Here is an 11629-nt window from a genome sequence, read left to right on the forward strand (position 1 = left end):
TGAAATACTGATAAACACTAAACGCCATGCATGACGCCAAAATACATACATTTAACAACATTAGACGGAAGATACAACCTTGATGAAAAAACTGAGGATTCTGGGAATACAGTTTTTCACTGTTAATTACACAAGGACTTATTTTCCACCTCCAGAAAACAGTAATATCCAGTATTACATTTAAGAGTATTGTTCTCTTCAGTGAGAACTGACCGTTAAAATGATCACATTATCACATTTATAATTAACTGTAATAAATCTCTTTGTTTAGATGAGCATAATAACTTCATTGCAAGTGTTTATTGAGGTTTTTCCAGGCAGTGCATTAGAATTACACGTTCATTCACAATCAGGGCTGTCAGTCAAAGAATATTTAATCTAATGAAGAAACTGCATGATATGCTGAGTAATATAATTCATTACTAATTAGCTGTCATGAGTTTGTCTGTGTTTGAGCGGTGATTCAGGGCTGGTTCTTCTGTCTGCATTGAGAAAGTGATTCAACATGAATCCCGTCGCTCTTCTGTTCACTGCTTTATAATACTTCAGTATCATTTGAAGCTGCTCTTTTTTACTCTTGCTCAAGTATGATTTTGCTCAGATACTTGGACTTTTAACAGTAAATTTTTTTCCACGTAGTATGCATACTTTGACTTCAGGATACTTGAGTACACAGATGCAGCAGAAACACAGTAAACACTGATGGTCCACACGATTCAGCGCTAGACAAACTAAATATTAAATATGTGTTCTTCTGTTTTACTTTCATTTGAAATGAGCTTCAGAGTTTCTGTAACTCGTGTGCGACTCGTCTGAACGGTGAAATAGACAAAAGTCTGTTCTTTTGCTAGATTACTGCAATAAAATGTAAATACACATTAAATATAATGTTAAATAAATATGAGCGGATGAGTAACGGATTTAGTGTTTGGTTTGCTGATGCTTTGATCAAAAATATAGTTGATGATTTTTATTAATAAAATAAAACCAGCGACTCAATCACTACAATCTGTGTAAAAACTAGAAAACGGAATGTGATTATTTATTTATAGATTTGGATTTCTTAATAAAATTATATACATATACACACCAATGTTTAAAACTTTGGGTCGGGATTAGATTTTTTGAAAGAAATTCATACTTTTATTCATCAGTGTCACATTAAACTGATCAAAAGTGTCAGTAAAGACATTTTATATTTGTAATATGTAACATATAAAGTAACAAAAGATTTCTATTTCAAATAAGCGCTGTTCTTTTAAACTTTCTATTCATCTGTGAATCCAGAAAAATAAAATGCATCACAGTTTGCACAAAAATATTGTTTTCAACATTGATAATAATCAGAAATGTATCTTGAGCAGCAAATCATCATATTAGAATGATTTCTGAAGATCATGTGACACTGAAGACTGGAGTAATGATGCTGAAAATACAGCTGCGCATCACAGAAATACATTACAGTTTAACAGATATTCACATAGAAAACAGCTGTTTTACATCATAATAATATTTCACCTTATTGCTGTTTTTACTAAAAATCATGAATCTTTCAGAACTCTTTAAACATTTGAAGAGTAGTGATCTCTATAATGTGAATAACAGCTTGCTGTGAAGTGTTTGTGTGCATGTGGAGCGCTGGTTATACAGTAATCAGCATCTGTCAGGTGTGGCATATTTGAGTTCACAGAATTTCATGTGATTGATGTGAATTCTACAGCGTGTTCCTTGAAATGATGTTTTTCAGCCTGTATTTTCCACCGTGTCTCGTCATGAGATTCACTGATCTATTAGAGAGGGACTCTGACTGTAAACCGAGCTGCTTTCGCCCACTGAATGAAGACTTTCCACAACATCAGCAGCATCTGATCAAAAACAGCTTCAGCAGAAACAGACGTCTCTGAACACACACTGAATTAAGTGCAATAAAACAGAAATAAGATTCTTTGAAAGTGTGAACCGAAGATTCTTTGAGGCGCTCACAAGTCAAAATAGATGAGCTGAACACTGACGCAAAAATTTCCATTTAACAGATCTGATGCGCTGTAATATCTAAATACGATGTCATGGCAATAATTATGCTAATTATATATATATATATATATATATATATATATATATATATATATATATATATATATATATATATATATAAATGTATGAAGTGTTTATTTGCAAAAACCAATAACTCCCGTTATTTAAAATGTTCAAAAATCATGTTTTTTATTGTGTCAGTTAGCTGTATTTTTTTGTTATTTTTTAACCTAATCAAAATAACTCAACTGCAGTTTGATTGAGATTAATTGGAAAGCACAAAGAAAAAACATGATTTTTTAAACAATTTTGAAAATTGTTAAAAACGGAGTTATCTGTTTTTTGCAAATAAACTTTTCATATATATAGTATATACACATATAGTATATACACATATATATACATGCATATATACACACATATATACGTTTATGTATATACTTATGTGTTTGAATTTCAAATGATTTCCCGATACTAAAATTAAAAATCTAAAACATGCATCTACTTGTGTTCTAAAAGCATCAGATAGACTGTAGAATTAAACTCACCAGCTATTTGTAGAATAAAACTCTAAACAGTGTGTGTGTGTTTCATCTTTCATCTGTGTTTGTGGAAAATCATGAATGGCTGAGGAAGTTCTTCTCACAGTAATATCATGACACGACTGGAGTGTGTCGGTGGAAAGAGTGAATCAATCCAGTAACATCTGATCTGAGATCAGCGGGTCCTCCAGCGTTTCCACTCGACTCCCTGCTTTACTGGAGATTCACACACACTGAATCAACACTGAATCAGCACTGAATCAGCACTGAATCAACTCTTAATCAGCACTGAATCAACACTGAATCAGCACTGAATCAGCACTGAATCAACACTGAATCAACTCTTAATCAGCACTGAATCAACACTGAATCAACTCTTAATCAGCACTGAATCAACACTGAATCAGCACTGAATCAGCACTGAATCAGCACTGAATCAGCTCAGAGTCACACAACACTCCACGTCTGCTGGACCTGAGAGGCTCAGAAACCTCCAGCTCTAAACACACTTTCACACTTAAACATTCAATATGACTTGAGTTTTTAGGGTGTATTTTACATTCATCTGTCAAATCACAACTCATGATGTTTGGAGAAGCAGAAGTTTGTTCTGATGTTTCAGCATTTCTAATAAACGATAAACACTCGAATCAGCAAAATCTGTTCATGGGGAAACCTTTCATTTGATTGAAGTTCATCGACACTGTTGCAGAGTTTATGCCTTCGACGAATCATTTTTATTTGTGCGCCGCTTTACACAATCTGTGTTTCACAGTAGCTTTAGATTCAATCAAGCCTTCGGAATCTTTGTAATATTATTAGTGCTTATAAAATGTATACAATCAAATATATATATATATATTTATATATTGTGGAGATATTTTCACTCATGTTCTAGATTAAATGTTTCCTGGAGAAATATTTCATTGGTCTGTAAAAATTAAGAATTAAAATGAATTGAATGCAAAATTGACAAAAATATGTTTTTAAAAACATTTTACACTGTTTATGTATTGTTTAACTGACATCAGATAAACAAAATGTGGGGAATAAATAAACTTTTTTTTTTTTTTACGCAGCAACAAGAGAACAAAGCGAATAACACGAGCCAAACAATAACACAACACTGTATAAGACATTTAAGATTAATACAAGACAAAAATATGTTTTTGTTCTTCAATTCCATATAATCACATTTCAAAAAATAATTCTGAGTAATAATTCAATCTGAATTGTTTGAAATATTCAATCTGGAGCAAAAGAAAGGCAGACGGCCGCGGCCTGCGAGCGAAGCACGACCCCAGCGAGTCCAGCTCAGGTCAGCAGTGGACGGCCTTTGACCTCAGGAGGCCAAAGGTCAAACACCGGATTCATCTGAAAAGTGCTTCTGAGCTGATTCTCAATCTTTAGACTGAAGGAAACGCTCGACTCCACAGAAACCTCGACAAGATGGCGGCCTTCCCTCACCGCGTCTCAACAGCTCAACACACACACACACACACACACACACACACACACACACACACACACACACACTCGTACCTGACACAGGTGTGATGGACAGCAGGATGACCACGGCCGACGCTCCTCTCCACGCCATCATTATCCCTCCGTCTGTCTGTCTGTCTGTCGTCTGATGGGCCGCAGGTTCGAGACGCAAGAGAGTGTGAGTGTGTGTGTGTGTGTGTGTGTGTGTGTGAGACGCCGTAACTTCAGTGAAGCTCGAGATCTGCTCTGTGACAGGAAGTGGCTCCTCGAGCTCCACCTGTACATACAGACACGACCCACCTCCTGAAACACACACACACACACACGCACGCGGCCGTACTAATTATTATAGGAGGATTTTTTGGGTTATTAGAAGGACGAGAGATGAACAATCCAATCAAAGATCAGCTCTTTATTTCACTGCATCATGACAAAAAAATCCTTATTAAAAACACACATCAGCATTAGAAAAATAATCACTCTGAGTAAATATCATCTGACTGGCGTCTGTCTGAGTTTATAGAGCTGGAAGACGTCAGATGTGCGTAAAATTACAGATCAACTATAAAACACAAGCAAAATGAGCAAAAACTTCAAATCAGTACAGCGTCATTTTTGTCAAACAATTTTTTCATTATTGTAAGCGGTAGGTTTAGGGTTGGAGGGGGGGGGGTTAATAAAACACAATCTAATAGGTAGAACATTTAATTTCATTGTTTATTTCTGATTGGTGCTAGCCACAAGCCAAAAACTTCTCGTGACATTCACATTTCCTGCTACAGGGGTCAGAGGTCAAAGATCAGGAGTAAGGACACCAAACTGAACATCTATGAATGACACACGTGACCCTCACCAGGCTTTCTGAAGATTTCAATCTGCATTTGCATGTGGTGTGACTCTGTAAAGGGTTGAATGAAAGCACTTGTGCAAACTGCAAAAATCATTCGGAAGCATTTTACAAAATGCTTACAAAAAATGTAGCAACTAGGTTTACACTGCATTAATGTTCTGGAGAAATTAACAACATGTGATTAATACATCTCACACACACACACACACACACACACACACACACACACACACACACACACACACACACACAGGCATCAACCTGAGAAACGTTCATAAATCCGAGTCTCTTCTGAAACACTCCATCAGTGATTCTGATCCAGTTCACAAGGATCACAGCGTGTCACTTCCTGTAGAAACACACACACACACCGAGGTCACGTGACGTTCAGCACAGCGTCTGCTCCTGACTGATAACAGCTGTGCTCGGAGCTCATATGAACAGTATATTCAGGATTATATTGCTGGTGGTGTAAGACTGAGAAGACGATTACTGGATGTGTTTCAGTGAATCAATTCAAAACTCTGATTCAGTGAACTGTTCGCTCAGAAATGTCCAGTCTGCCCACTCTACTTCAAATGATTTATCAAAGAAAAAAAAAGGATTCTACTGTATTTTACTTTAAATGAAGCTTCATCTGATCAAGAACCATCATGTTGTTCAGGTCATTTTACAGCTAGTTAAATGCTAGTTAATGTTATAGCATTGGACTAAAGGCTACTGACTTTATAACAACTTCCCAAAAAAAAAAAAGATTTTTTTTTAACCTTGTTACATTTGTTGTGTTCCTGTTTAAAATGACCAGCCTACAAAAAATAGCTTAGTAATCTCTTATGCTAAAATATATACAAATATTGCATTCTTTCAATCTGTGCAGGTTTTGCATTTCTTTCTGAAACTGACTGATCATAGACATCATTAATCTAAGCTTGTGCACCTCAGTTTTTATCCACAAATAATGTTTTTATTAAAAAACTGAATATTTCTAAAATTATCCACAAATAATGCTTTTTTCATTAAACATAACTGAATATTACCTAAATTATCCACAAATGTTATTTTTTTCATTAAAAACGGAATATTTCCAAAATCATCTGCAGATGTTTTTTTTTATATATAAAAAAACTTAATATTACCAACATTATCCAAAAATAATGCTTTTTTTTACTCAAAAACGGAGATGCTTGAGCTCAAATCAATGCAGCCTACAGTTAATCAGCTCCAAAAACAAATACAAAACTTGTGCTAATTGAAAGAAAACAAACTGATAAAAAATTAATCAAATATTTGGTGATAATATGACAGATTTATAAGCTACTCTGTAAAAGGCCAGGAACACCAAATGAGCTAAAGGATTTTCAGTACAGAGCAAATATATAAAGTGAGTTTAGTGCTGATTCACACTGAATGAATGGAATTGAGTCATATAAGTGAATCATCATACAAGTGAAGCTCGATCACGTCTGCTGGACTCACCGTTGTGTTTCTGGTAAGGAGTGGCTCGGTAATACTCCTCCGGCGTGATGGTTTTCACTCCACCAAAGTAATCAAGCACCCAGACCTGTGTGATGTTCATTTTTGCGAAGAACCAGTTATGGTCAGCGGGCCAGTCGATCATCTCTGGGTGTCTACTGAACAGAGCGGCTTTAGCCACCGATGCCTCGCTGCCATTCACCTGAAACAGATCCACCATCACACCATCACTGATTCACACGATTCAGCATCACACCATCACTGATTCACACTGATTCACAGTCACACTGTCACTGATTCACACCATCACTGATTCACACAGATTCAGCATCACACCATCACTGATTCACACGATTCACAGTCACACTGTCACTGATTCACACCGATTCAGCATCACACCATCACTGATTCACACTGATTCACAGTCACACTGTCACTGATTCACACCATCACTGATTCACACAGATTCAGCATCACACCATCACTGATTCACACGATTCACAGTCACACTGTCACTGATTCACACCGATTCAGCATCACACCATCACTGATTCACACTGATTCACAGTCACACTGTCACTGATTCACACCGATTCAGCATCACACCATCACTGATTCACACTGATTCACAGTCAAACTGTCACTGATTCACACGATTCACAGTCACACTGTCACTGATTCACACCGATTCAGCATCACACCATCACTGATTCACACTGATTCACAGTCACACTGTCACTGATTCACACCGATTCAGCATCACACCATCACTGATTCACACTGATTCACAGTCACACTGTCACTGATTCACACCATCACTGATTCACATTGATTCACAGTCACACTGTCACTGATTCACAGTCACACTGTCACTGATTCACACCAATTCAGCATCACACCATCACTGATTCACACTGATTCACAGTCAAACTGTCACTGATTCACACCGATTCAGCATCACACCATCACTGATTCATACTGATTCACAGTCACACTGTCACTGATTCACACCACCACTGATTCACACAGATTCAGCATCACACCATCACTGATTCACACGCTTCACAGTCACACTGTCACTGATTCACACCGATTCAGCATCACACCATCACTGATTCACACTGATTCACAGTCACACTGTCACTGATTCACACCGATTCAGCATCACACCATCACTGATTCACACTGATTCACAGTCACAATGTCACTGATTCACACCATCACTGATTCACACTGATTCACAGTCACACTGTCACTGATTCACACATCACTGATTCACACTGATTCACAGTCACACTGTCACTGATTCACACCATCACTGATTCACACTGATTCACAGTCACACTGTCACTGATTCACACTGATTCACAGTCACACTGTCACTGATTCACACCATCACTGATTCACACCTATTCACAGTCACACTGTCACTGATTCTCACAGATTCAGCATCAAACATCACTGATTCACACTGATTCACAGTCACTGATTCACACCATCACTGATTTACACCGATTCACAGTCACACCATTACTGATTCACACAGATTCAGCATCACAAAGTCATTGGTTCACATCACACCATCACTGATTCACACCGATTCAGCGTCACTGATTCACACCATCACAGATTCACACTGCACAAGGAGAAGAGTGCTGTACCTCCACCACGGAGCCCGATAGGATGATGTGGGCGCACAGTGGACTCTGAGGATCGAATCCGTGATTCTTACAGTAGCTGGTCTGAGCCAGAGACACGGACAGAGATGACTGGGGATTCACCTGTCACACACACAGAGAACACACACACAGATCAGATCATCAGTCGTCTGAGTGTGTTCATGTTTTAACTGCAGCCGCTCAGTTCTGATGAATGTTGATAAAGTGAAATTGCTGAAATTAAAATAACATGATATATTAAATTAATTAAAAAAATACTTTTTGTTTTCTCTCTTTCTCATATCATATTATTACATGCCAGTTTGTTTTATGGCATTTTATTTATTTAATATATATATATATATATATATATATATATATATATATATATATATATATATATATATATATATACAATTAATATAATTTCATTACAGTGCATCTATTTGCGTTTTATCTATTTTTACATTTGAGATGTTGGTCTATTTTGCTTCCATATCATGTCTTCTTTCAGACCAGTGGAAAGAAAACATCCAAAATACACATTTAAATTATAATAGATAGATAGATAGATAGATAGATAGATAGATAGATAGATAGATGTGTGTGTGTGTGTGTGTGTGTGTGTGTGTGTGTGTGTGTGTGTGTGTGTGTGTGTGTGTGTGTGTTTGCGTGTTTTTCTTTTTTCAGACTTGAGGAAAGGAAACATCAAAGACAGACACTGAAGTGTTGGTTTTATTTCAGTTGATTTATAGAGCGATAAAAAGAAGAATCCCCTCTGGAAAAACCTTGAACTCTAATATGACAAAAAAAAATCAAACAAAAAATGTGAAGATTTTTTTTTTTTATGTGCTGGAAATGCATGCAAATTAGTGTTGCGACAGACAGTAAAAGCATGGTAAACTGTTCGTTCGTGTTCTGTAGCTCTGTCTGTATGTCTGATTGGTCAGCACTGATCCGCACCTGCAGGTCCTGCACCGAGATCTCCAGGTGTGTGATGTACAGGTACGGGGTTCCGGTTCCGTTGCCCGCGGGCCCGTCGCTGATGGAGAAGGCGTTGGAGAACGGCTGTCCTCGGACCGGGTCGTGAGTGGAGATCGTGGCCATCGAAGCCCAGTCGCACTTATTGACCACGAACCGGGCCATCCGAGCCACCTTCTCATGCGGCGGAACCGACAGAGAGCCACCGAGAGCGGCGACGAGCGCGACACACACCGCCAGCAGCGAGCGATCCTTCATCATCATCATCATCATCACTGAACCAGACCAGACACCGATCACCGTAAACAACCGAGCACAAACTATGACCACAGAGTCACAAATGATTCACATGATCACAGAGTCATGAATCATGTGAACACAAATGATTCGATCTCACCGACCACGATTCGTCTGATCACACGAGCCATGAGTGAACTCCACACCAAACAGCTGTCATGTGACTTCAACCCTTGGTTACAGAAGAATCCAAGCCACAAACAAGTTACTAAACCAACAAAGACATTCGGTCAATTATTAACAGATCTCAAATTTATTTACCTGCTTGTGTGAGTTTTTGGAATAACATATTTAGTGATACAGAATGGGAAGGTTTTTTATTTATTTATTATTTTTATCTTCTAAAGTTGTTGAAGTCTCTATTAAAATTATGGTAAACTACAAACTTGCTAAGTTTAATAATAATATTTCCCCCAGTGGCTCCTCTTGTCTTCTGTCTGAAGAAACAGTCAATCATTTATTTTGGGACTGTGATTATTGTAAAGTGTTCTCGGTTGACTTTTCCAATTTTGTTAAAAAATCTAGCACTATTCTAATTCTATTTTGTATGTGACCAAAGAGTAAGTGTTGTATATATATATATATATATATATATATATATATATATATATATATATATATATACAACACTTACCCTCTAACACTTGCACACTCTATTCTATTTCTATTCTAACTACTTGTTTTCTTTTTATTTATTATAAAAAAAAGACCCTCTAGCACTAGCATTCTGTATTCTTTTTCTATTCTATTGACTTATTTTCTCTTTATTTATTATATTAAAAACCCTTGTCGTGGCACTTACATATCATTGCTCTTTTGTTGGTTTCGGTTGCTTCTAAGTCACTTTGGTTAAAAGCATCTGCTAAATGACAAATGCAAATTATAATAAACATTTAAATATCACCTAATAATATAAACAAGCTTATAAGCAAATAGCTGCCTATTAAAAACAACTTTATTTCTTAAATACAGTAGTCAGCATTTGAAGTGGATCAAAACAGTTAATCAAAGTTGAACTAAGAGTATTTTGGTTTTAAAACAACTTTGATGAAAGGGTTTGATCCACTGCAAACGTTGACTAGAAATTATTAAATTCTTGAAATTAAAAAAAAAAAAGTGCGCTCACTGAGACTCACTCTAATCGATCAATTAATAAATAATCAATTCCAACAGCTGATTGGCCACCAGCTCATTAGCACAGGTGACGTTCAGTGAAACTCAGTTAAGCTCAGTATAAAACACAAGAGACTTAGCTGAAAACCAAACAACTTTGCTGTTGTTGGTTTTTTGGCCAGGTGGCTTAATCAGGTAAGTTTAAAGTGGTTTAATGTAGCTGTCAATTTTTGATTAGCCTATATAAATCAGACTTTACATTTGTAGTTAATTCTGTGACTTTTTACATAGTTAACATTTGAGTTTTTTATTTTTTTTAACTTAAATCCAAAAAAAAAAAAAAAAAAAAAAACACTATTTGTGGCTCCGGCGTCCCGAGTTCGAACCCCAACCTCAGTCTTTAAAGTAGTCATTTATTCACTTGCACTAACTTCTGCTGTTTTGGCCCATTTGGGTACAGACTTTGTTTTCTGCCAGTTGTGCAAATGCATCGATCACTGCGCTGTTCTGGTTGTTTACATAAGGTCTTTAACTTTCAGAATTTTTTTTTTTTTTTTTTTTTTTTTTTTTTTTTTTAAAACCCCAGATCAGCTCATCGCATCATGTCTGGCCGCGGTAAGAAGCTGGTCGCTGCGCCGAAGAGCAAGTCCTCCTCCGTGTCGCGTTCGACGCGCGCGGGGCTGCAGTTCCCCGTTGGTCGCGTCGCGCGTCTCCTGCGCAAGGGCAACTACGCGCCGCGCATCGGCTCCGGGGCCGCGGTGTACCTGACGGCGGTCATCGAGTATCTGTGCGCGGAGGTGCTGGAGCTGGCGGGCAACGCTTGTCGCGACAACAAGAAGCTGCGCATCGCGCCGCGGCACATCCAGCTAGCGGTGCGCAACGACGAGGAGCTGAACGCGCTGCTGGGCGGCGTCACGATCGCGGAGGGCGGCGTGCTCCCCAACATTCAGGCGCAGCTTCTGCCCAAGAAAACCAAAGCCCCGCGGGACACCGCCAACTCCAGCAAAGACGCGCAGTCCCAGGACTTCTGAAGCGCGGACTGTTCAAGCACTTGACTGATGGGTTTTAACTTTAATAAATCTGTTTTTCTCTAAAGTCTGCCTGGTTTTGGGTTTGTTTGAGCTGCATCAGAAGTTCCACCCTGCTGGGAAAGACAGACTCCATCACAGAATCTGTAATGGTTATAATGGGAC

At 37.9% G+C, this 11629-nt stretch overlaps 3 protein-coding genes across 3 annotated transcripts in view; 1 reads left to right on the forward strand and 2 right to left on the reverse strand.

Moving 5' to 3' along the window:
• The window catches only part of LOC109100289 (T-cell surface glycoprotein CD3 zeta chain-like), an 11774-nt gene extending 7445 nt beyond the window's left edge, over window positions 1-4329 (reverse strand). The window contains exon 1 of the mRNA XM_042715984.1: window positions 4119-4329. Within this exon, the coding sequence (XP_042571918.1) occupies window positions 4119-4179 (61 nt within the window). The 5' untranslated portion in view covers window positions 4180-4329. The remainder of the gene's footprint in view (window positions 1-4118) is intronic.
• Window positions 4330-4451: 122 nt separating this feature from the next.
• On the reverse strand, window positions 4452-9558 carry LOC109102879 (protein CREG1-like). Its single transcript, XM_042717031.1, has 4 exons — window positions 9009-9558; window positions 8049-8168; window positions 6391-6589; window positions 4452-5263 (listed from the first exon to the last, which is right to left on the reverse strand). The coding sequence occupies exons 1-4, from the start codon at window positions 9297-9299 to the stop codon at window positions 5247-5249; spliced, it is 627 nt and encodes a 208-aa protein (XP_042572965.1). The 5' UTR covers window positions 9300-9558; the 3' UTR covers window positions 4452-5246.
• A 928-nt stretch (window positions 9559-10486) lies between these two features.
• Window positions 10487-11531, forward strand: LOC109102522 (late histone H2A.2.2-like). Its single transcript, XM_019115888.2, has 2 exons — window positions 10487-10631; window positions 11023-11531. The coding sequence occupies exon 2, from the start codon at window positions 11039-11041 to the stop codon at window positions 11465-11467; it is 429 nt and encodes a 142-aa protein (XP_018971433.1). The 5' UTR covers window positions 10487-10631; window positions 11023-11038; the 3' UTR covers window positions 11468-11531.
• Window positions 11532-11629: the final 98 nt, after the last annotated feature.

Source organism: Cyprinus carpio, chromosome B1 (assembly GCF_018340385.1).
Source record: "Cyprinus carpio isolate SPL01 chromosome B1, ASM1834038v1, whole genome shotgun sequence".
Classification (NCBI taxonomy): Eukaryota; Metazoa; Chordata; class Actinopteri; order Cypriniformes; family Cyprinidae; genus Cyprinus; species Cyprinus carpio.